The sequence below is a fragment of the Mobula birostris genome, chromosome 32, assembly GCF_030028105.1.
Source record: "Mobula birostris isolate sMobBir1 chromosome 32, sMobBir1.hap1, whole genome shotgun sequence".
NCBI classification, from domain to species: Eukaryota; Metazoa; Chordata; class Chondrichthyes; order Myliobatiformes; family Myliobatidae; genus Mobula; species Mobula birostris.
In genome coordinates, this window is record NC_092401.1 from 25904535 (window position 1) to 25931309 (window position 26775).

The 26775-nt window shown below is 43.0% G+C and overlaps 1 protein-coding gene across 2 annotated transcripts in view; it reads left to right on the forward strand.

The window, feature by feature from the left end:
• stxbp2 (syntaxin binding protein 2) overlaps window positions 1-20258 on the forward strand; it is a 97104-nt gene extending 76846 nt beyond the window's left edge. For both annotated transcript variants that reach the window (XM_072248082.1, XM_072248083.1), the window contains 3 exons: window positions 649-734; window positions 1763-1920; window positions 16757-20258. In XM_072248082.1, the coding sequence (XP_072104183.1) occupies window positions 649-734; window positions 1763-1920; window positions 16757-16836 (324 nt within the window). In that variant the 3' untranslated portion in view covers window positions 16837-20258. The remainder of the gene's footprint in view (window positions 1-648; window positions 735-1762; window positions 1921-16756) is intronic.
• The last annotated feature ends 6517 nt before the right edge of the window (window positions 20259-26775 follow it).

The window sequence follows — 26775 nt, forward strand, 5'->3', positions numbered from 1 at the left end:
TGCCAACTGTCCATTTCCCTCTACAGATGCCATCTGACCCTCTGAGTTCCTCCAGCAATTTGTTCTCGCTTAGAGGTATGGTGAAATAAATGCTACAATCTACCTGACTTGCAGTATAAAATGATAGTATTTCCATGGTGTACAAGCTTGTGCCACGTATCACAAAGACGCAGAGGGTATATGTCTTGACCTAATAGATCAACTAGGCGAACAGGCATTAAAATGTGAATTCTTAGAAATGTTGCAGCTGTAAATCTTTTGAATATTCATGTCATCAAGAAAGTTGCCACAGTTCATAATATCTGTATGCTGGATATTGACCATCCTGATAAATATAGTTTACTTTGTATCTGAAAGAATATTAATCAGTCCAAATCTAATGTTTGTAGTGATGAGTTTAAGCCACCACAATAGTCCTCTCTCCTCTTTCACGTTGTCTCCAGGTATACCACCTCTTCGTATATCCTTCCTCTCCTAGGGATGAGGTCTTTTGAGCTTCTGCTGGTTTTTCTGAAACACTGGGTTTTTTTTTAAACAGGATGGGGTTGCTAGTCCCGTGCCCAACCCTCCTTTTGCAGCTGGGTGTAGGGCCATTCATGAGAGTCAGTCATTCGTGTACTTTTGTGTAATCACTTGTGGTTTTCACAGGATGCCACAGAGGAAAAACTTTGCAAAAAGCAGTGGCCATTTGTCTCAGACCCCACTCCAACAACTGCCACTCAGCCAGCAGTGAGGTAAGTGATCAATACTGACATTAACTTATTGGGTGGAAATCCCAAATCAGTGGTGGGATTTGTTGCACAGATTGACCAGTAAAATACCCTTTTCTCCCCTATAAAGATACTGTGTGAATAGTTTTATGTCTGTGAAGCTAACATAATGTGGAGATGGATTTGTTAATCATAGACCTGAAAGTATAATTGTCAGGAGTTCATATGTCACCATTAGAACTTGGTGCTGAAGTATTTAATTTGAAACCGAGTTGTCATGTTGCTAAAGCGCCCATTTGTGTGGGGAGTGCAACATGCCGTCTTATCCTGCCAGAACTGTATGTAGCTCCAGTCTTAACTAACAACGGACCAAGAGAGTTGATAGTTTTTAAAAGATCAGCTTTATTTGTCGTGTGTACATTAAAGTATACAGTGAGATGTCTCATTTGTATCCATGACCAACACAATCTGAGGATGTGCTGGGAGGCGGTGGGGGTGGGGGGGGGGCAGTCTGTAAGTGTCACCAGTGTATCATACTGAGGGTTCACTAACCCATAGTGAGTTTGGAGTGTGGGAGCAAACCATATATGAAGAACTCCTTACAGGCAATGGAGGAATAGAACCCAGTCCGACAGTGCTGTAAAATGTTATACGAAGTGCTACGCTACTGTGCAGCACTTTTTAACTGGCCTCAGTTGTTAGTCCTAACTGCATGCCTTTGGAATGTGGGAGGACAACGTTCATAGGGAGAATGTATAAACTCCTTACAGACTAGCGGAATCTAACCCAGATTGCTTGTACTGTAAAGTGTTACACTATTGTGCCACCCTCTCTTTTAATTGGCTTCAGTTGTACCAAGCACGTCACTGGATAGTTGAGTGTAGGCAGTAGGTGCTGACAGTGCCAGCTGTGCCTGCTGCCAGTTGAAGGCTTAAATCTTGCATTCATGAAGCTTTAGATTTTGTGTGTGTATTTCACAGTTCTAAAGCAATGCTTCCATTGATAGCATGTGAGGAATCCTTAACGAAAGTTGGTATTTCTTCCACCTTCAGCGCCCGCTTTGGTCACTGGCATAAGAGCAAGACCCCAACAGAGTACAGAATCGGACCCCGACTTATTGTTTTTGTTATCGGAGGCATCGCCATGTCAGAGATGCGCTGTGCGTATGAAGTTACAAAGGCCACTGAAAACAAATGGGAGGTGCTGATCGGTGAGTGTGGCACAGCTCTGTTTATTTTCCATACTGACTTCTGTCATCGCACTTCCTGGGAATGCTTTGAGCACTTGACCAAATATTGTATCCTCTGACCTACTCTATCCAAATGACAGCTAATACTTGGAATGTTGGGGGTTGGGGGGAGTACTATGGTTTCAATTTATTCAAAAGTCAAGTTGAGTTTAATGCCATATGCATAAGTATGGCGAGGTACGGGTATAGTGGAAAAATGTGCAGCAGCATCACAGGCATGTAGGCACAGGCAACATTTATATTTGACAGTGAAGAGAGAAGTCGTCTGTGCAAAACAAAATCCCAATCGGAGACAAGTCCATGGTAGTGCAAGAGGCAGTCAGTAGTGTTCCATTGCTGAGGTAGTGCAGACCTGATCATTATAGTAAAGTAGCTGCTCCTGAGCCTGGTGGTGTGGGACTTCACACTTCTGTATGTCTTGCTTGACAGTAGCAACAGAAAAAATGCATGGGTCCAGTTGGCGGGGATTCTTAATGATAGATGCTTCCTTCTAAAACCAGCGCCTTTTGTTGATACTGTCAGTGGAGGGGAGGATTATGCCCATGATAGACCTGGCTGTGTCCACTATTTTCTGCGCTGTTGTTCATTAGAACTGCCGTACTAGGCCAGTCAGGTCACTTTCAACAGCGCATTTGTAAATTCTCTGAGGTGCCTACTAATGTCAGGAACCCCTGGAGGATTGGGTCATGCCTGGAGTCTAGACCTCCATCGTTTTTGGGAGCTTCCCAGCCCTGTCGTGCCTGTTACTCTGTTCCTCAACTTGGGCAGAATTAGTTCTGAATTCTGCAGTCAGGAATACTACCAATGGCTCCAAAATGGAAGTTTTTTTTTGGTTTGCTGTTCTTTTCCGTATTTAAGATAGATCTATTGTTTTGTAGCTAGCAAAATATTCTTGCTAATTTGCTCTTGTAGTATAGGAAACCAAAGATCTAATTTGTGTTTAGAAAAGTCTCAAATATGATTATGACCATACTCAACAATAATGCTAAACAAGGGATAAACTATTAGCTGGGATGCCAGGGAGACTTGCTTGCTGTTTGAAATAATGCCATGGGATCAGCTGCATCCATCTGATTGCAGTGTGTTTCCATGTCTCATTTGAAAAACTCTTGCTAGTCTGTATTCAGTTGCTAGCCATGGTTTTGTGCTCAAATCTCTGCAACAGCACTTTAACCACAAACTTCTTTTCGGGCAAGTGTGCTGCTAACTGGAGCAACACACACACACACACACACACACACACACACACACACACACACAAAATGCTGGAAGAACTCTACATCTAGTGAGGGATATGAACAGTGGATTTTTCAAGTCAAGATTCATCTTCATTTCCCTCCATAGATGCTGCCTAACGTACTGAGTTCGTCCAGCATTTTCTGCATGTTGCTCCAGTATCTGCAGAATCTCCATTCAGGTTTTACATTCTGTGGATATGATTATGTTAAATAAACTGCATAAGATCCGTTCTTCTCAATGACGAGGCAGAACAGAATAGCTTGTTAAACTGCTGCCTCACAGTTCAGTGCAAGTCTGCGGAGAAGGTGGTTCAACTTCCACTACCATCTGTTCTGCTGGCAAACAGACAGTCTGTGGAAAATAAAATCAAAAACCTCAGAGCAAGATTGCTGTGCCAGAGGGACATCTGAGACTATTTCACAGAATCTTGGTTGTCCTCTGCCATTCTGGATGCAGTGATACATGCTTCATGAGTCACTACCAATATAGGACTGCTGAGCCTTTCAAAGGCAGAGAAAGTGGAGTATGTTTTACAGTTAACTCCTTGTGGTACACAGATGTGGTTCTTGCCTAGTCGTGCCCTCCTGACTTGGAACATCTAGATCAACTGTCATCCATTTTACCTACTGTGAGGTTTTTAGCCATTGTCTTGGTAGTGGTCTATATTCCATCTCAGGCCCGTATCAAACAGGCTGAAAATAAAATGAGCAATGTAGTCAACAGGCATGAAACAGCGCACCCTGATACTTTTTCCATCATCTTTGGGACATTTTAACTAGGCTAGCTTGAAAAAGTCCCTAAGTAATTATCACCAGCGTGTCACTTGTGGAACAAGAGGATCCCACATACTGGACCACTGGTACACTACCATCACAAACGCTTGCTGTGCCATCCCTTGTCCACACTTTGGAAAGTCTGATCACCTAGCTGTACTTGTACTCCTTGAGTATAGGCAGCACCAGTAGAGAGGACCAAGAAGGAATGAACAAGGGAGATGGAGGAGTGCTTACAGGATTGCTTTGAGTCAGCGGACTGGGCAGTATTCGGGGATTAATCTTAGAGTCTGAATGGATGTGCCACAGTTGTCACTGACTTCATTAAAACTTGTGTGGATGAATGTGTGCCTACGGGAACATACATACATACCTGAATCAGAAGTCATGGATGAACTAAGAGAATCATAGTCTGCTGAGGGATAGATCTGTGGCATTCAACACTGGTGATCCAGGACTATACGTGAAGTACCGGTATGACTTGCAGAGGGCTATCTCGAGCAAAAGAACAATTCCAATTGAGGTTGGAGGCAAAATCAAATGCACATCAACTCTGGTAGGGTTTACAGTCTATTACTTCCTATAAAGTGAAGCCTAACATGAGTAGTTGTGATGCTTCACTCCCAGATGAGAATGCCTTTTACGCTCGCTTTGAAAAGAAGAATAAAACTACAGCTATGAGGATCTCTGCAGCATCTGGTGACCCTGTGATTAATGTTTCGGAGGCTGACATCAGAAAGTTTTTCAAGAGGGTGAATCCTCGCAAGGCAACAGACCCTGATGGTATACCTGGTAGGGCTCTGAAAACCTGTACCAACCAACCAGCGGGTGTGTTCAAAGATGTTTTCAGTCTCTCATTGCCACAGGCAGAAGTTCCCACCTGCTTCAAAAGGGCAACACTTACGCCAGGGCCCAAGAAGAGCAGGGTGAGCTGCCTTAACGAGTATGCAGAAGCACTCACATCTACAGTGATGAAGTGCTTTGAGAGGCTGGTTTTGCCTGGAATCAACTCCTGCTAAACAAAACCCGAACCCATTGCAATTTGCCTATCACCACAATAGTTCTGCAGTCATTGGGACTTCCCACGGCCTTGGATCACCTGAACGATATAATACTTGTGTCAGGCTGCTGTTCATTGACTACAGCTCAGCGTTTTAACACAATCATTCCTACATTTCTGATCAAAAAGCTGCAAAATCTGGGCCTCTGTACCTCCCTCTGCAACTGGATCCTCTGTTTCTTCACTGGGAAACCCATCTGCGGATCAGAAATAACATCTCCACCCTGCTAATAATTAACACTGGCACACCTCAAGAGGTGTGCTTAGCCCATTGTTCTAGTCTCTCTACACCCATGACTGTGTGGCTAGGTACAGCTCAAATTCCATCTATAAATTTGCTGACGGCCCAGCCATTGTTGGCAGAACTCCAGGTGGTGACGAAAAGGCGTACAGAAGCAAGATAGATCAACTAGTTCAGTAGTGTGTCCGCAACAACCTTGCACATTGCTAACAAAACCAAGGAATTGACTGTGGACTTCAGAAAGGGTAAGAAGAGCCAGTCTTACAGACTAGTCTTCATCGAGGGACCAGTAGTGGAAAGGATGAACAATTTCAAGTTCCTGGGTGTCAGCATCTGTGAGGATCTGTCCTCAGTTCAGCATATCGATGCAGTTATAAAGAACAAACAACAGTGGCTATATTTCATTAGAAGTTGAAGGAGATTTGTTATGTCACCAAAGGTTGGCAGATTTCTACAGATGTACTGTGGAGAGAATTCTAACTGGCTGCATCACTGTCTGGTATCGGGGTGGGGGGGGGTGGCGGGTGGTTGGCACCGCATCGAAATAAGCTGCAGAAAGTTATGAACTCAGTCAGCTCCATCGCTCCATCATGTACTAGCCTCAGCAGCATCCTGGATGTCTCCAAGGAGCGATACCTCAAAAAGGTGGCATCTGTCATTAAGGACCCCCATCACCCAGGACAGGCCCTCTTCTCCTTACTCCCATCAGGGAGGAGGTACAGGCAAAATTTACGAATAGCTTCTTCCCCTCTACCACCAGATTTCTGAATGGATCTTGAACCCATGAACACTACCTCACTACTTTCTCTCTCTTTGCATGTTTATTTAATTTAACTTTTTAATACTCTAATTTACAAATTTTTGTTATATATGTATTGCAGTGTAGCAACAAATTTCATGACATATGCTGGTGATAGTAAACCTGATTCTGACCTGGGTTGGACCGACATTGATGTGGAGTCTGCATTTTCTTGCTTGACTGTAGTTTCCTCCCAGGTGCTGCACTTTCCTTGCACGTCCCAGTAATGTGGGTTGGTAGATTAACAGTAGAATGTGGGAGAGTAGTGGAATATAGGAAGAATAAAAGGTGATTGCTGTAATTGGGTTCTTGATGGCACGGACCCCTGTGCCAACACAAACACATTTTGCTAAAGGATGTGTTTCTGTGGTGTGCAACTGACTTTATGACAGTCTTGTTCCAGGAACTTGAAGATTTCACCTTCTCCATTTTGCAAACTATTTAAAATGGGTTTGTCCATTAACCTTAGAATCTGATCTAAGCTATCCAAATTGAAAGCTGATATCACAAAATTCTGCAAAGCTTTTTCTTTCTGCATAGTTTATTTTGTAATGTGGTTGTGATTACACAAAAAATTTAACATTTGAATTCACCAACTCTTTTAAATTAATTGAAGACCTGGAATAAACTGCATGACTAATTTCAGAACTTAAGAGACAACAGTTCTGATTGAGAAGAGACAAGTTCACTAGCTTAGACATTCAGAGTTAATGGGAAGTTAGCTAGAACTTTTTCATGAAATGTTTTGTAAGAAGTTGTGCAATAACTGACGTGCAATTGGACAAGTGAGCCAATATCAGCTTGCATTTGAAAAAGCATGGATTGAATGTTGCAGCATGTATGATAAAAAGGACTGGCTTTAGACAAAGGTTAAACCGTCATCCCCAGTCTTTCTGAATGAAAGTTTTCCTGTGAGAAAGTTTTGGTAAATAAGTTTATTGTTGTCATCTGTACCGAGATGTGGTGAAAACAGTGCATTGAACTGTTACTGGGTCCAACAATAATAGAATGCAGAATACTATTACAGTTAGAGAAAATACAGTGCAGGCAGACGATAAGGTGCAAGGCCATATCATAACATGAAAAATAGGAGCAGGAATAGGGCATCTGCCCAGTTGAGCCTACTCCACCATTCAGTAAGATCATGGCTGACCTGACCATGGACTCATCTCCACCACCTGACTTTTCCCCCATATCCATAATTCCCCTACTATGCAAAAATCTATCCAGCCTTTTCTTAAATATATTTAGTGAGGTAAACTCCATTGCTTCATTGAGCAGAAAATTCCATGGATTTACCACATTTTGGGAAAAGAAGTTCCTCCTCATCGCCATCCTAAATTTACTTCTACAAATCTTGAGGCTATGTCCCCTAGTTCTAGTCTCACCTACCAGTGGAAACAATTTTCTTGCCTCTATCTATCTATCCCTTTCATAATTTTATGTTTTCAAAAGATCTCCTCTCATCCTTCTGAATTCCAGCGAGTACAGTTGCCTGCAACTCAATCTTTCCTCATAATGTAACCCCTTATCTCGAGAATCAACCTGGTGAACCTCCAGTGCACAGCCTCCAAAGCCAGTATATCCTTCCTCAAGTAAAGAGACCAGAAACTGCACACAGTCCTCCAGGTGCAGCCTCACTAGTATTCTGTATAGTTGTAGCATAACCTCCCTGCTGTTAACTTCAATCCCTCAAACAATGAGGGCCAACATTCCATTTGCCACCATGATAGACTGCTGTATCTGCAAGCAAACCTTTCGAGATTCATGCACAAGCACTCCTTAGTCCTTCTGCACAGCAGCACGCTGCAATCTTTTACCATTTAAATAATAATCTGATCTTCTATTTTTCCTTCCAAAGTGGATGACCTTATATTTCCCAACATTGTACTCCATCTGCCAGACCCTTGCCCACTCACTTAACCTATCTATATCCCTTTGCAGACTCTCCGTATCCCCTGCACAATTTGTTTTTCCACTCAATTTAGTGTCATCGGTAAACTTAGATACACTACACTCCGTCCCCTCTTCCAGATTGCTAATGTATATCATGAACAGTTGCGGGCCCTGCACTGACTCCTGCGGCACACCACTCACCACCGATCGCCAACTAGAGAAACACCCGTGTATCCCAACTCTCTGCTTTCTATTGGTTAACCAATTCTCTATCCACGCTAATGCATTACCCGCAACTCTATGCATCTTATCTTATGGATAAGTCTTTCATGTGGCACCTTATCGAACACTTTCTGGAAATCCAAGTAAATAACATCCATCTTTTCCTCTCTATCCACTGCGCTTGTTATATCCTCTAAGAACTCAAACAGGACCTGCCTTTCCTGAATCCTTGCTTCATCTGTCTGATGGATCCATTTCTTTCCAGATGCCTCATTATCTCTTTAATGGTAGCTTCAAGCATTTTCCCAACTACAGATGTTAAACTAACAGGCCTATAGTGAAGCGCGGAAGATTTAAAAGGACAGAAATCCTGCTTCGGGTTTAATTCGGAGAAGGAAGTCTGAGAATCGCAGCGGGAGTGCAGAGGAAGCCATTTTTGAATTTTTCGGGTTTTTTTCCATCGGCGTTCAGAGAGGCGGAACTGCACAGGTGTCTGACGTCGGGCAGTGAAGCACGGAAGATTCAAAAGGGACAGAGCCTTATACGGCAGGCAGCAGAGTTTGTGGGCTGCGGAGTGAGCCGGGAGCAGAGTGAAGGCTTAAGGGCTTCAGCTCAACGGGTTTAGGCGGAAACAGGCGAGGCGAAGAGGGTTTGGTATTCATTTTTTGTTGTTATTTGAGGAGAGGGGCAGTATGAGTGTGAGGGCAGCTTGTTGTTCTTGGTGCCGGATGTGGGAGGTCCAGGTGCGCCGAGATGCAGCTCCTAAGGGACCGCGTTAGGGAACTGGAGCTGCAGCTCGATGACCTTCATCTGGTCAGCGAGAGTGAGGAGTTGATAGAGAGGGGTTACAGGCAGGTGGTCACACCGGGGCCACGGGAGGCAGACAAGTGGGTCACGGTTAGGAAGGGGAAAGGTCAGGTACTAGAGAGTACCCCTGTGGCTGTGCTCCTTGACAATAAGTACTCCTGTTTGAGTACTGCTGGGGGGGACAGCTTATCTGGGGGAAGCAACAGTGGCCGTGCCTCCAGCACTGAGTCCAGCCCTGTAGCTCAGAAGGGTAGGGAAAGGAAGAGGAGGGCAGTAGTAATAGGGGACTCGATAGTAAGGGGGTCAGATAGGCGATTCTGTGGATGCAGTCCAGAGACCCGGATGATAGTTTACCTCCCTGGTGCCAGGGTCCGGGATATTTCTGATCGCGTCCAAGATATCCTGAAGTGGAAGGGTGAGGAGCCAGAGGTCGTGGTATATATAGGTACCAATGACATAGGTAGGAAAAGGGAAGAGGAGAATATAGGGAGTTGAGTAAAAGGACTACACAGGTAATAATCTCGGGATTACTGCCTGTGCTACGCGACAGTGAGAGTAGAAATGCAGTGAGGTGGAGGATAAATGCGTGGCTGAGGGATTGGAGCAGGGGGCAGGGATTCAAGTTTTTGGATCATTGGGACCTCTTTTGGTGCAGGTGTGACCTGTACAGAAAGGGGGACCAATATCCTGCCAGGGAGATTTGCGAGGGCTATTGAGGTGACTTTAAACTAGAATGGGTGGGGGGGTGGGAATCAAATTAAAGAGACTAGGAGAGAGGAGGTTAGTTCACAACAGGGGGATGGGAACAAATGCAGAGAGACAGAGGGGTGTAAAATGAGGGTAAAAGCAAAAAGTAGTAAGGTGAAAAGTGAAAGTGGCAGGCCAGCAAATCCAGGGCAAAAATCAAAAAGGGCCACTTTTCAACATAATTGTATAAGGGCTAGGGGTGTTGTAAAAGCAAGGCTTTGTGTGTCAATGCAAGGAGCATTCATACCAAGGTGGATGAATTAAAAGTGCAGATTGTTATTAATGAATATGATATAGTTGGGATCACAGAGACATGGCTGTAGGGTGACCAAGGATGGAAGCTCAACATTCAGGGTTATTCAATATTCAGGAGGGATAGACATGGAAGAAAAAGAGGTGGGGTAGCATTGCTGGTTAGAGAGGAGATTAACACAATAGAAAGGAAGGACATTAGCCAGGAGGATGTGGAATCGATATGGGTAGAGCTGCATAACACTAAGGGGCAGAAAATGCTGGTGGGAGTTGTGTGCAGGCCACCTAACAGTAGTAGTGAGGTTGGGGATGGCATTAAACAGGAAATTAGAAATGCGTGCAATAAAGGAACAGCAGTTATAATGGGTGACTTCAATCTACATATAGACTGGGTGAACCGAATTGTTAAGGGTGCTGAGGAAGAGGATTTCTTGGAATGTATGCGGGATGGTTTTTTGAACCAACATGTCGAGGAACCAACCAGAGAGCAGTCTATTCTAGACTGGGTATTGAGCAATGAGGAAGGCTTAATTAGCAATCTTGTCGTGAGAGGCCCCTTGGGTAAGAGTGACCATAATATGGTGGATTTCTTCATTAAGATGGAGAGTGACATAGCTAATTCAGAAACAAAGGTTCTAAACTTAAAGAAGGATAACTTTGAAGGTATGAGACGTGAATTAGCTAAGATAGACTGGCAAATGATACCTAAAGGGTTGACTGTGGATATGCAATGGCAAGCATTTAAAGATCGCATGGATGAACTACAACAGTTGTTCATCCCAGTTTGGTAAAAGAATAAATCAGGGAAGGTAGTGCACCCGTGGCTGACAAGGGAAATTAAGGATAGTATCAATTCCAAAGAAGAAGCATACAAATTAGCCAGAAAAAGCGGCTCACCTGAGGACTGGGAGAAATTCAGAGCCCAGCAGAGGAGGACAAAGGGCTTAATTAGGAAAAGGGAAAAAGATTGAGAGAAAACTGGCAGGGAACATAAAAACTGACTGTAAAAGCTTTTATAGATATGTGAAAAGAAAAAGATTGGTTAAGACAAATGTAGGTCCCCTACAGACAGAAACAGGTGAATTGATTATGGGGAACAAGGACATGGCAGACCAATTGAATAACTACTTTGGTTCTGTCTTCACTAAGGAGGACATAAATAATCTTCCGGAAATAGTAGGGGACAGAGGGTCCAGTGAGGTGGAGGAACTGAGCGAAATACATGTTAGTAGGGAAGTGGCGTTAGGTAAATTGAAGGGATTAAAGACAGATAAATCCCCAGGGCCAGATGGTCTGCATCCCAGAGTGCTTAAGGAAGTAGCCCAAGAAATAGTGGATGCATTAGTGATAATTTTTCAAAACTCTTTAGATTCTGGACTAGTTCCTGAGGATTGGAGGGTGGCTAATGTAACCCTGCTTTTTAAAAAAAGAGGGAGAGAGAAACCGGGGAATTATAGACCGGTTAGCCTAACATCAGTGATGGGGAAAATACCAGAGTCAGTTATCAAAGATGTGATAACAGCACATTTGGAAAGCGGTGAAATCATTGGGCAAAATCAGCATGGATTTGTGAACGGAAAATCATGTCTGACAAATCTCATAGAATTTTTTGATTTAACTAGTAGAGTGGGTAGGGGAGAACCAGTGGATGTGGTATATTTGGATTTTCAAAAGGCTTTTGACAAGGTCCCACACAGGAGATTAGTGTGCAAACTTAAAGCACACGGTATTGGGGGTAAGGTATTGATGTAGATAGAGAATTGGTTGACAGACAGGAAGCAAGGAGTGGGAATAAACGGGACCTTTCAGAATGGCAGGCAGTGACTAGTGGGGTACCGCAAGGCTCAGTGCTGGGACCCCAGTTGTTTACAATATATGTTAATGACTTAGACGAGGGAATTAAATGCAGCATCTCCAAGTTTGCGGATGACACGAAGCTGGGCGGCAGTGTTAGCTTTGAGGAGGATGCAGGGTGACTTGAATAGGTTAAGTGAGTGGGCAAATTCATGGCAGATGCAATTTAATGTGGATAAATGTGAGGTTATCCACTTTGGTGGCAAAAACAGGAAAACAGATTATTATCTGAATGGTGGCCGATTAGGAAAAGGGGAGGTGCAATGAGACCTGGGTGTCATTATACACCAGTCATTGAAAGTGGGCATGCAGGTACAGCAGGTGGTGAAAAAAGCGAATGGTATGCTCGCATTCATAGCAAGAGGATTCGAGTACAGGAGCAGGGAGGTACTACTGCAGTTGTACAAGGCCTTGGTGAGACCACACCTGGAGTATTGTGTGCAGTTTTGGTCCCCTAATCTGAGAAAAGACAATCTTGCCATAGAGGGAGTACAAAGAAGGTTCACCAGATTGATTCCTGGGATGGCAGGACATTCATATGATGAAAGACTGGATCGACTAGGCTTATACTCTCTGGAATTTCGAAGATTGAGGGGGGATCTTATTGAAGCGTATAAAATTCTAAAGGGATTGGACAGGCTAGATGCAGGAAGATTGTTCCCGATGTTGGAGAGGTCCAGAACGAGGGGTCACAGTTTGAGGATAAAGGGGAAGCCTTTTAGGACCGATATTAGGAAAAACTTGTTCACACAGAGAGTGGTGAATCTGTGGAATTCTCTGCCACAGGAAACAGTTGAGGCCAGTTCATTGACTATATTTAAGAGGGAGTTAGATATGGCCCTTGTGGCTAAAGGGATCAGGGGGTATGGAGAGAAGGCAGGTACAGGGTTCTGAGTTGGATGATCAGCCATGATCATACTGAATGGCGGTGCAGGCTTGAAGGGCCGAATGACCTACTCTTGCACCTATTTTCTATGTTTCTATAGTTACTGGCCTTTTGCCTAATCCTTTTTTTGAACAGTGGTGTGACATTCACCGCCTTCCAATTCATCGGGACCTGTCTTGTGTCCAGAAAATTTAGGGGAAAATATCACCAAATCCTCAACTATAATCTCTGCCATTTACTTCAGTACCCCGGGATGCATTCCATCAGGACCAGGGGACTTGTCTATCTTTAGGCCCACAAATTTGCTCAGCACTACCTCTTTAGTGATAGCTATTGTATCGAAATAAAACATTAATTTATTCTTGTGGAGCATCCCATACTAATGGAGTAGGAATTCTTATGGATGAAAACATGGCAAAGAGTGTTTTAGGACATTGGGCAATATCAGAAAGAATGTTCCTTGTTAGATACAGAGGACAACCATTTGATTTAGCAATTATACAGGTATATGCACCAACAATGGATGGAACAAATGAAGATATAGATAAATTCTATGAAGAGCTTGAACAAGCAAAGAATGGATGCAAATCTTAAGATATTGTTATTGTCATGGGAGATCTAAATGCTAAAGTAGGACAAGGTGCGGATGGAAATACCATAGGAAAATTTGGACTAGGGGAAAGAAATGAACGAGGTGAGAAATGGGTAGAATGGTGCAAGATAACTAATCAGGTCATTATGAACACCTACTTTAAAAACCATCCAAGATGCTTGTGGATCTGGAAAAGTCCAGGTGATAACACCAGAAATCAAATTGACTTTATTACTATAAACCAAAGATTTAGAAACGCAGGGATTCAATGCAAAACATATCCAGGTGCAGACTGTAATAGTGACCATAACCCAGTAGTATGTCATGTAAAAGTAAGACTTAAAAAACTAAAGAAGCAAAAACCTTGACTACTTGCAATTAATTAAAGAAGAAAACTTAAGACAAAAATTTACAATTGAAGTAAGGAATAGATTTCAAAGTCTAGAAATAGAATCTGTTGAAGATGATAGCAATCATGTAGAAATGAAGTTTAACTCTCTAAAGGATGCCTTGGTAGAATCAGCAAAATCAGTGATCCCTGAAAAAGAAAAAAGCACAAAGAATAAATGGATCGCAGATCAAATCAAAAATCTAATGGAAGAAAGGAGATGGAAGAAAGCAAATCCTATAGAATACAAGCCCTTAGATAAAAAAGTTAAAAGCTTATGTTAAAAAGCCAAAGAAGAATGGTTAAACCAGGAACGTGAGCAAATAGAAAGAATCCCTATTACTGATCCAAAAAGGTTACATCAACAAATCAAGAATATCATTGGTAAAAAGCTCCTCTGTTCTTCAGGTGGGTGTTTGAAAGCAAAGGATGGTACCATTATCATGGAAAAAGATGAGATTATGAACAGATGGACTGAGTATATTCAGGAATTGTTTGAAGACAATCGAAGTGAAAAACCAGAAATTAAGAAAAACATTGAAGGTCCAAGTATTTTAAAATCTGAAGTTCGTAATACAATAAATAAGATAAGGAAAGGCAGCAGGTCTTGATGAATTAGCAATAGAACAAATTATTGCCCTTGAAGATTATGGAATTGAAAAACTTTGAATTAATCAATGACATTTATGAGACTGGAATAATACCAGAAGAGATGAAAAAAAATCAGTATTTATCACTCTTCCTAAGAAACCTGAAGCAATAGAATGTGAATTACATAGGACCATAAGTTTAATGAGATATCTCTAAGAATTTTGATGACGAGCTAAAAGTAAGATACAAGCTGAAATAGGTAAAGAACAATGTGGTTTTGTGGAAGTCAAAGGTATAAGAAATGCAATATTGTTAAGGATACTATCAGAATGAGCTATTCAAGTGCAAAAAGACTTGTTTGTTTTATTGACTACTGTGACGGTATCCTGAATTATCCCTTATGGACTGTACCTTTACAAAGAGAGAGATTCAGAGAGAGAGAGCAACGAGCAGCTGTGAGTCACCATGGTGACCGAGGGCGGTGTTATTTGATGGACGGCTGGTGCTCAGCATGCTTGGATAAATACAAGGTCAGCTGGTTGTCTGACAGACACGCACGGATTCAGACACTGGGTGAGCTTCGTGTGCCCACAGAAGGGTGAGCTTTGGAGAATCCATCGGAAGAATCGATCAGTGGCTCTTGCAGTGTGGAAAAGGGGTGACCGGTGGGAGGTTATCAGTGTGTCCAACACTTGCCTGGGTTGATAGCTTTACCACAGAAGACAGTCTCCTTCTTGTTGTCACATTCGGTGACTCTAAAGGATTTCAGAGGATCGACGGCATCGGCTTACCTGGAGAACTAAACCTCTGTCCCTCTGTCCCTCACCCCCATTCTACTCAACTTAATAACACGAACTGAACTGACTTTGTTTACTTACCATCGTAAGACTGTGTCACCTAAGCTTGAAGGTTAGGTTTATATTTCCACACCTATATATGCATAACCTCTGCTAACCTGTTTGATTTATCTGGTTTTATGTTACTTTATTACGTAGTTACTAATAAAATAAAATTAGTTAACAGCAAAACCAGACTCCAGGTGTGTTCCATTTCTGCTGGTTCTTTAACCCGTTACTGGGTATGTAACAACTACAAAGAAGCATTTGATAAAGTGAAGCACAATAATTTATTTGAAATATTATAGAAAACTCTAGATCTAGATTCGAAAGACCGCTACCTAATCAGAAATCTGGTACTGGGAACAAACTGCCACAGTAAGAATAGATGGAGAAGTGAGTCAGTTTACGAAAATCAAGAGAGGCGTTAGACAAGAGTGTGTTTTCTCCCCTGATTTATTTAATGTGTACAGTGAAACAATATTACGAAAAATGAGACATCTTGGGAATCAAAGTTGGCGGTGAAAACATCAATAATTTCAGATATGCAGATGACACTGTTAATTGAAAGTACGGAGGAAGAACTACAAAACTTAATTGATATAATTGTTGAAAAAGGTGCAAAAATGGGTCTATCTATCAATTGCAAAAAGACAATGTATAGTGATATCCAGAAAGAAGGGAGAATCCTATTCTGCAGGCTGAGAATAAACGGGGAAGACATAAAACAAGTACAGAACTTTTGCTACTTAGGAAGCTGGGTGACATCAGATGGCAGGTGTGACATGGACATCAAAAGAAGAATAGGGATAGGGGTAGTAACTGGGTTCATGGACTATTCCAAAATCTGATAGCGCAGAGGAAGAAGCAGTTGTTCCTAAAACATTGAGTGTGGGTCTTCAGGCTCCTGCATCTCCTCAGGAGTTATGCCCTGGATGGTGGGAGTCCTTAGTTAAACTCTTCGTTGTTTCCAGCAAGATACTGCTGGGTGCAGGCATAATTGATACCTGTACCCAGCTGGAAGCCCAAGAAGAGTTTATTCGTCAAGTGCACCGAAAAAGCACTAGACCCTTTTTTAGCTTCAAGATTGTTCCATGAAATTTCCAGTGCACAAGTATAAAGGAGAATGAAATAATTGAAGTGGTGCTGTAGTTGCAGAGCTTAAGATGTCCTCTATGATGGGGAGGCTAGTGCCCATGATGGAGATGGCTGCGTTTACAACCTCTGCAGATTTTTCTAATCTTGTGCATTAGTGCCTTCGTACCAGGAGGTGATGCAACCAGTCGAAAAGCTCCCCACAGTACATCTGCACAAATTTGAGAGTCTCTGGTGACATACCAAATCTTCTCAAACTCTTAATGAAATATATCTGCTAGGGTGCTTTGAGCCTAGTGGTACATCATTTCAGATTTTTGTATCTTCTGCCAGGTTGGAGGGAGGGTTGAGGGTGGAGGAGGAAGTGAGGAAAGAATGTCCAAGATGGTGAAGGCCTTTGATTATGCAGGCTGCTTTACCAAGGCAACAAGTTTGATCTTTCACTTGAGGCTTGGTCACTTTTTTTAAATTTGATCAATAACAGAACAACATTCTCTTTTTTTTTTGTTTCCACTGTAGGTTCCACTCACATCCTCACTCCAGAAAAATTCCTGAGCAGTCTGAAGGATTTAGATAAGCCTTTGGAGACCCAGAGCTGAAACAACTGCTGGATATTCCCGTCCCTTCAACAGCTCGTAGTTTTCTGACTGTAATTAAACTTGCAGGAAAGTGGAAGTGACTCTAAGTCAACTGGTTATATGTTAAGCTCACAGAGATAAATGTAATTATTTATTTATCCTTCAACTGAAGTTTACAGTTGTATCCTTAATTGTCCAACATGGTTACCATCACTCCTTGCTGTTTGTAAACTCCCCAGTTCTTCCTTTTTCACTCCCACTTCCCTCCATTTCTCCATTTCTGTGCCACTTGGATTGCGATTCATTAAATGTTGCCAGTTCTCAATCACCTTGTACACCCTTGGAGTAAAGGTTGGTTTGTGTGTGTGTGGTTTTTCTCCCCCAGTAACTGGCAGTTTATAGTATTATGCAAGTCAGCGAGTTCTTTGTTCCGGTGCCTAACGTGGCTCTCTGTGTGAGCTGCGAGGGGTCCTATAACTCTCCCGTGGCAAGGAGTGCAGATGGGCCCTGATATTTCCATCCTTGCCCATGGTTGGCATAACTGGCTCTTCCTCCCACTTATCATTTGCTCTGCCCTTCTGTTGGTTTCTGCTGTCAGAACCCCACCCCCCATCACCCCACCCCCCATCACCCCACCACATACCTTTCCCCAGCAGATTATTCCAAAGAACGTGCGGCTCATCCTGATAAAGATGAAAAGAGGGTGAAATTGAGTTTAAGCAGTGGGAAGACCCGGAAGCTGCATAGGGAGGAATAAGGTGAACTACTAATTTGTGAAGGGGTTCGATTTGTAAGCTCAACCAAAGCTCTTAAGCAACTTGCTTTCTAGTTAGTTGTTTTAGTTCTGTGCCCAATGAGTTTAAAAAGCCTTTCTTTTAATGTATACTGTAACTGCAGAGAGCGCCTTCGTACCAACAAGAATCACTTTCTGAGCATTTTTACTGCACTTTGCATAACTTGTAAACTGGAATTGGGGATCAAATCATAAAAGATTATATATTTGTAGTGCATTGCATAATATTTTGCCCTGCCTCTTTGCTTGCACTTGTGTGAACAAGGGATTAATTTTGTATATTTAATTATTTACATTCCATAGGTTCAGGTGCAGTATTTCCACATGCATTTGATCTCACCCTTAGAATACCAACAGTAAAGCCGTCCCATTGTCGCTTTTTATAGGCATTAGGCATGTATTAATCTGTTTAACATTTATTAAACTATATGTATTTAATAAAACAAATAAGGAAAATCAAATTTAGGACATTTATTTTAAGATCAGTGGGGCAGATATTAAATTTGAACATCACAATTGCAATAAACACATTTAATCTGAGACCAAATGTAAAGTATTGCAGATTATATATACACATTTTATATTCATAAAATTTTCCATTGCCAGCAATTTCCCTTTAAATTAACATCCTGTAGGATAATCTCCAATTGATGACAGGTTGCCTATGCTTTATTCAGCAGACGCTGTATTCTGATTTTCTCCTTCCTTTGTAATGGTTCCTTCAGTATCTTGGCCATCATATACAAATCTATTGAGAGCACTTGAAGGAAGGAAGGGGTTAATGTTCATTTACTCTGAATTAACTAAATTTGAGCTTCTGGGTTTTTTTTTGCAATCCACCCCCCACCCCACCTCCTCTGCCCCTAGCACCAGCAAAACTAAGTAGCCTATGTCAAATAATGTCATCAACCTACATCTATCACAGGGTAGCAACCTGCATTACAGATTTTGGCACACTGCACAGTGTTTCATTGATGTAAACTAAGAGATGTTGAATTGATTTGTCTAAATTATTTAACCTCATTTGTATCCAAAGATATTTTCATAGCATTTATCATAAACACTTAATACCTCAAAGATAAATTATTAATGAAGTTTTTATTAGAATGAGTGTTTCCTTAAGGGCATATTTTAAATTTATTTGATAGTAAATTTACTAGAGAATGTTTCACAGAATTATTTTCTTTATCCCAGCCTAAAAGTTGAATCCATGTTTCTGAGCTGCAGTTGTTTTATGTTTAGTCCAGCTGTACGTAGTGAGTACGGTCTTATTGTCACCTGACCAGGACACGGGAGCTCCAAGCTGTAACAAACGTGTTGCTGGGTTTCACAACTAAGGGAATGTTATATTTGCAGTACAAAACTAGTTTGCAAAGGACTTCCGAGAACTCCCAGCTCTTTGGGGTATTGATAAGGTGAGGTCTCTGGTCAAGGTGGGGTCTACCTAATAGCGTGTGTTCACTTTTGGAAGCTTTATTGCACTAACTAAACACATTGCAGTTTCTCTGTGAATAAGTTCATTTGCTTAATATTGTAAATGGGATGTTTTTTTTCCAAGTTTGTAAATTTGATCTAAAGCTATAAAGAGTTTAATTCATTTATCTACATTGAGAATTTCTTTAATGACCTGTAGATAGTTTAGATAGATCCTCCTGGTTATGGGTAACATAGCAGTCTAGCATTTTGACTAAACTATTCCACAGGATAGCTAGCATGCTAATTTTCAAGCTCTTGTCTTTATCCACATGTTCATAACTTGTGTCCATCTTAATTGCAATGAATGCTTGAACTCCCACCAACTCTACAGTTTTGAGAGGAGCATTTAAAGGAATGATACTCGATCGTTCAGAATGCTCTGAAACATTTAATCTGCTCTATATTGAACCATACATATCTATAGCACAGCTGGTTTCTACATGGTCAACTTCTTAAATGGTTCAAAGTCCCTCTAGTCAAATCTGTGACCGGCTAAATGTGATGAACATTTTTTTTTGTTTCTTTTGAGAAGAGAGTTTGGCTTCCAATCTAAGATCAATAGCTGCAGACTACACATACTTGTGGCTTTATCTTCATTTTTTTAAGGCATGCTACAATAGTATTGTGTTCCAAATGGTGCCATCGTTTAGATGTTTTGTTCCCTTTCCTCACCTCCTCCAAAACTGTGTCACATCACTTAGGCTTCATTAGATCTCCAGGATTTTTCTGATTCTGTGCTGTACACAATATAACAAGTCTTCATATTGACCAGCTCTTGAACCCAGGTTTCCTTCAGCAATCAGCTGGGGCTTCTCATTCTTTGTGAAAGTGGAGGGAGGACTTGGGAGGGGTTTGGTGTGGCTGGGGAGGAGTGTTGCTATAATCACAAGTTCACCCCTGTCATTTAAAACCCACATACCTTAAATAGGAAGGGGACCAATTAATTCCATCCTCTTCTAGGTAATATGCTTGTAGACAAGTTCAGTGGAGTTGATCAGTATGTACACGATTTATCTGGATGGCAAAAGTGATGTAAATATTTCATCTTTAGTAATAATAGAATACTTTTTGTATGTGCATTTAATAATTACAGTCCTACTTGTGTGGTTTATGTTCTGTGTGTGTATAATCTGCAAAAGGAGCAATAAATGTATCATTTTGTTATTGACTTGAATTTAGTTTAAAATGCAAAGAATGCATTTTAATAGCATGACCTTGGGCAATATGAAACACCTTTGCAATGTCAGTGTTCTTAAATGGAAATGCACAAGCTGATTGAGATGCAGACAACAGTTAAATGCTTTGTTACACACACAAAATGCTGAAGAAACTCAGCAGGTCAGGCAGCATCTATGGAAAGGAATAGAGTCAATATTACAGGCCAAGGACCTTCATGAGGACTGGAAAGGAAGGGGAAGAAGCCAGAATAAGAAGGTGGGGAGAGGGGAAGGAGCACAAGTTAGAAGGTGATGAGGATATTCCGGTGAGGGGGAGGTGGTGGGGTGGGGTCATGGGATGAAGTGAGAAGCTGGAAAGTGATAGGTGGAAAAGGTAAAGGGCTGAAGAATTCTGATAGAAGAGAACAGTGCACCATGGAAGAAAGGGTAGAAGGAGATGAACCAGAGGAGGGTAATTGGTGAGTGAAGAGAAAGAAGTAAGAGGAACCAAAATGGGGAATGATAAGAAAAGAGAGGGGGATAGGAAGAAGTTACCAGAAGTTAGAGAAATTGATATTCAAAGCTAAATACTTTGACTTGTTGAGAAAAAATTGCATTTGTATATAACATACTGCCTTGGAAGTACCAGTCATTCCTGCAACTTCACTGATCAAAGCCCTATTCAACAGTAGTCATAGCACAGAAGGCTGATATTAGACTGGGTAGTAAAGGCAGATTTTGCCGGGGCTATCCATATTTCATGGAACTTTTTTTAACATGACCCTTTGGTCTTCTCCCGGGGGGTGGAGTTACAGATTTAAACATTTAAGATTAAAGATTAGTTTGTCACAGGTACACTTAAAACATACAGTGAAGTAAATCACAACACACACAAAATGCTGGAGGAACTCAGTAGGATCTATGGAAATTAGTAAGGCCGAGACCCTTCCTCCAGCATTTTGTGTGTGTGCTGGATTTGCAGCGTCTGCAGAATCTTTTCTGTTAGTGAAATACATTGTTTGTGCCAACAACCAACACAGTCTGATTACGAGCTGGGGCCATGCTGCAAGTCTTAACATGCCCATAACTTACTAACTTTAACCTATACACCTTCGGAACGAAGGAGGAAACCTACATGATCACAGGGAGAATGTACAAACTCCTTACAGTGGCAGGAATTGAACCCTGATTGCTGGTTCTGGAAACCTCTATGCCAATTGTTACTCTAATCAGAAAATAATCTGCAGATGCTGTGATCAAAGCAACACCTACAGTACGCTGGATGAACTCAGCAGGTCGGGCAGCATCAGTGGAAATGATGAGTCGGCATTTCAGGCTGGAACCCTTCGTCAGGACTGAAGAATGAAGGAGGTGGAAGGATTTGAAGAATGCTGGTAGGTTCAGTTGAAAGACCAGTAATTTGAAAGACAAAGGGTTGGGGGAGGGGAAGCATCAACATCATAGGCAGGAAAACAATGGGTAGTAGAAGAAGGAGGTGGAACCATGACGGAGGTGATAGGCAGCTGGGGGAGGGGGCAGAGTGAAATAGGGATAGAGGAAGGGAGGGGGAGGGAATTACCGGAAGTTAGAGAATTCTATGTTCATACCAAGGGGCTGGAGACTACCTAGATGGTATATGAGGTGTTGTTCCTCCAACCTGAGTTTAGCCTCATTATGGCAGTAGAGGAGGCCATGCATGGACATATCTGAATGGGAATGGGAAGCAGAGTTGAAGTGGGTGGCTACCAGGAGATCCTGTCTGTTGTGGCTCGACGAAGCGGGCCCCCAATCTGCATCGGATTTCACCGATATAGAGGAGGCCGCACAGGGTGCACCGGATGCAATAGATGACCCCAACAGACTCACAAGCGAAGTGTTGCCTCACCTGGAAGGTCTGTTTGGGGCCCTGAATGGTGGCAAGAGAGGTGGTGTAGGGACAGGTGTAGCACTTAACGCTTACAGGGATAAGTGCCGGGTGGGAGATCTGTGGAGATGGATATGCGGATAAGGGAGTCGCGGAGGGACCGACAGGACCCCACCAAAAAACATCAAGCCATTGTCTCCCACACCATCACCACCGTTATCAACTCCGGAGACTTTCCATCCTCAGCCACGAAACTCAGTATTCCCACACCCCGTACCACTCGGTTTTACCTCCTCCCAAAGATCCACAAGCCTAACTGTTCCAGTAGACCCATAATTTCTGCCTGCTCCTGTCCCACCGAACTTGTGTCTGCCTACCTGGACTCCATTTTGTCACCCATAGTTTAGTCCCTCCCCACCCACATCCGGGGTACATCCCATGCCCTCCACCTCTTCAATAACTTCCAATTCCCCGGTCTCAACTGCTTCATTTTTACTATGGATGTCCAATCCTTATACATCTCCATTCCCCATCAAGAAGGCCTCAAAGCTCTCCGCTACTTCCTGGATAATAGACCTCACCAGTTCCCCACCACCACTACCCTCCTCCGGTTGGCGAAACTGGTTCTCACACTTAATAACTTCTCTTTTGGCTCTTCCCACTTTCTTCAGACTAAGGGTGTAGTTATGGGAACTCGCATGGGACCCAGCTACGCCTGCCTCTTCATTGGTTATGTGGAACAGTCTGTGCTCCAAACCTATTCTGGTACTGCTCCTCAACTTTTCCTTCAGTACATTGACAACTACATTGGTGCTGCTTCCTGCACCCATGCTGAGCTCGTCAATTTCATCGACCTCACTTCAAACTTCCACCTAGCCCTCAAATTCACTTGGTCTATCTCGGACACTTCTCTCCCCGTTCTCGATGTCTCAGTCTCCATCTCTGGAGACAGACTGTCCACTGACATCTTCTATAAGCCCACTGACTCTCATAACTACCTCGACTATACCTCTTCCCACCCCACCACATGTAAAAATGCCATTCCCTTTTCCCAGTTCCTCCGTCTCGCTGCATCTGCTCCGAGGATGAGGCTTTCCGTTCCAGGACATCTCAAATCTCCTCTTTCTTTAAGGATCGTGGTTTCCCTTCTACTGTCATCAATGATGCCCTCACCTACATCTCCTCCATTTCCCGCACTTCAGCCCTCACCTCATCCTCCTGCCACCACAACAGGGACAGAGTTCCCCTTGTCCTTACCTACCACCCCATCAGCCTCCAGATCCAGCACATTATCCTCCGCAACTTCCGCCACCTTCAACAGGACCCCACCACTAAGCACATCTTTCCCTCTCCGCTTTCCGCAGGGATCGGTCCCTCCGCGACTCCCTTATCCGCACGTCCATCCCCATGGATTTCCCACCCAGCACTTACCCTTGTTAAGTGTAAGTACTACACCTGTCCCTACACCTCCTCTCTTGCCACCATTCAGGGCCCCAAACAGTCCTTCCAGGTGAGGCAACACTTCACTTGTGAGTCTGTTGGGGTCATCTATTGCATCTGGTGCTCCTGGTGCAGCCTCCTCTACGTCGGTGAAACCAGACACAGATTGGGGGACTGCTTTGTCGAGCACCTCCGCTCCATCCGCCACAACAGACAGGATCTCCCTGTAGCCACCCACTTCAACTCTGCTTCCCATGCCCATTCAGATATGTCCATACATGGCCTCCTCTACTGCCATGATGAGGCTAAACTCAGGTTGGAGGAGCAACACCTCATATACTGTCTAGGTAGTCTCCAGCCCCTTGGTATGAACATAGAATTCTCCAACTTCTGGTAATTCCCTCCCCCTCCCTTCCTCTATCCCTATTTCACTCTGCCCCCTCCCCCAGCTGCCTATCACCTCCCTCATGGTTCCGCCTCCTTCTTCTACTACCCATTGTTTTCCTGCCTATGACGTCGATGCTTCCCCTGCCCCAACCCTTTGTCTTTCAATTTACTGGTCTTTCAACTGAACCTACAAGCATTCTTCAAATCCTTCCACCTTCTTCATTTTTCAGTCCTGACGAAGGGTTCCAGCCTGAAACGTTGACTCATCGTTTCCACTGATGCTGCCCGACCTGCTGAGTTCATCCAGCGTACTGTAGTCGTTACTCTGTGTAATGCTGCCTCTGGGAATTTAGTAGATGGTGAGGGCTGCAGATGGTAATTCACTGAATTTTAAACCTCAGCAAGCAACAAATTTAAAATAATAAATGTCACAACAGATGCCCTTGATAATCTCTGATTCTGATTCTCAAGAGACCATCAGACTTGATGTTTTATTGAGGTCTGCTTTGTCCTGGCCAGTGTTAAACAGTGTTGGAATTGAGCATCATTGAAACAAGTGAAGACGTGCAGGTGGTCCAAAGGTTTTCATGTGAATTGAGTGATGGCCAAAGAATTACTAGCCTCTAGTCCTCTTGTAGCTACAATACTTGCATGGCTTAGCCAGTTTCCAGTGAAAGTAAACCCAAATATTGGGGGCAGTGGCAATAAAATGCTTTGACAAGAAGATGCTTACACTTTAATTTGACCAGTGCTTCAGCTGCAGGTATTTCTGCTTCTGGTCTTTGTCCACTTCATTCTCTGATATGCTAATACCTTGAGTGTTCATCAGCAAATTCCTCCACCTCTGGTCTTTATTTGAGATTGCTCATTCAATCACTCAATGATGATTGGCCCTTGGACACGTGATGCTTTGTTATATTCCATCTAATGAGCCTTTTATTTTGAATGAGATAAACATTAAACAGATTCTGGATACTGCTCAGTACTTTGACAAATTTACATTTAATTTAAATTGAATGTCATTTTTAAATAGTACATAAAACCTAGAAAACCTATAGCACAATACAGGCCCTTCGGCCCACAAAGCTGTGCTGAGCATGTCCTTACCTTAAACTACCTAGGCTTACCCATTGCCCTCTATTTTTCTAAGCTCCATGTACCTATTCAGGAGCCTCTTAAAAGACCCTATCATTTCTGCCTCCACCACCGCTGCTGGCAATCCATTCCACACACTCAGCATTCTTTGCGTAAAAAAACAACTTACCCCTGACATTTCCTCTGTACCTGGTTCCAAGCACTTTAAAACTATGCCCTCTTGTGCTAGCTATTACAGCCCTGGCGAAAAGCCTCTGACTATCCACACGATCAATGCCTCTTATTATCTTGTACATCTCTATCAGGTCACCTCTCATCCTCCATTGCTCCAAGGAGAAAAGGCCGAGTTCACTCAACCTATTCTCATAAGGCATGCTCCCCAATCCAGGCAACATCCTTGTAAATCTCCTCTGCACCCTTTCTATGGTTTCCACGTCTTTCTTGTAGTGAGGCAACCAGAACCGAGCAGAGTACTCCCAAGTGAGGTCTGACCAGGGTCCTATATAGCTGCAACATTACCTCTCGGCTCTTGAACTCAATCCCAAGGTTGATGAAGGCCAATGCACTGTATGCCTTCTTAACCCACAGAGTCAACCTGCATAGCAGCTTTGAGTGTCCTATGGACTCAGACCCCAAGATCCATCTGATCCTCCACACTGCCGAGAGTCTTACCATTAATACTTATAATCTGCCATCATATTTGACCTACCAAAATGAACCAACTCGCGCTTATCTGGGTTGAACTCCATCTGCCACTCTCAGCCTAGTTTTGCATCCTATCACTGTACCGCTGTAACCTCTGGCAGCCCTCACTATCCACAACACTCCCAACCTTTGTATCATCAGCAAATTTACCAACCCATCCCTCATCCAGGTCATTTATAACAGCGGTCTCCAACCACCGGGCCGCGAGGAAACGATGTGATTTGGCGATAGGAGTCAGCTGCACCTCTCCTCATTCCCTGTCATGCACTGTTGAGCTTGAACGCACGCGAAGTCATTACCTGCGCGTCATCCATGTTAGCGCGGGAAGAAGACCAACTCCTCGAGCTTGCAAATGACGGCGGGCTGAAAAGTGTGTTTGACATAACATCTCTGCCGGCATTCCAGATCAAAGTCAAGGCTAAATATCCTGAAATAGCCACGAAAGCACTGAAAACGTTGCTTCCATTTCCAACATATCTCTGCAATGAATGGAACGAAAACTAAATTGCGGAATAGGCTGGACATAAGGAACCCCCTTCGAGTATCGCTGTCTCCTACCACCCCTCGATAGGACCGTCTTGTTGCAGGGAAACAAGTCCAGGGCTCCCACTGTTTCAGTGATACTGGTGTGTTGCAATGCTTTTATATGTTCATACAGGGAAAATATGTGCTGTGTGTTTAATATCCAAACGTTACTTAAAATGTTATGATGCTATTGACCTATATAACCATATAACAATTACAGCACGGAAACAGGCCATCTCGGCCCTTCTAGTCCGTGCTGAACGCTACTCTCACCTAGTCCCACTCACCTGCACTCAGCTCATAACCCTCCATTCCTTTCCTGTCTATATACCTATCCAATTTTTCTTTAAATGATAATACCAAACCTGCCTCTACCACTTCTACTGGAAGTTCGTTCAACACTTACTTCAAGCTCCCCTGTCCTCCCCTGATAATTGACTTATCACTATATTCATGCGAGGAAAATACGCGCTGTGTGTTTAATATTAAATTTGTTAGATAAACCCTTTCAGAAACGA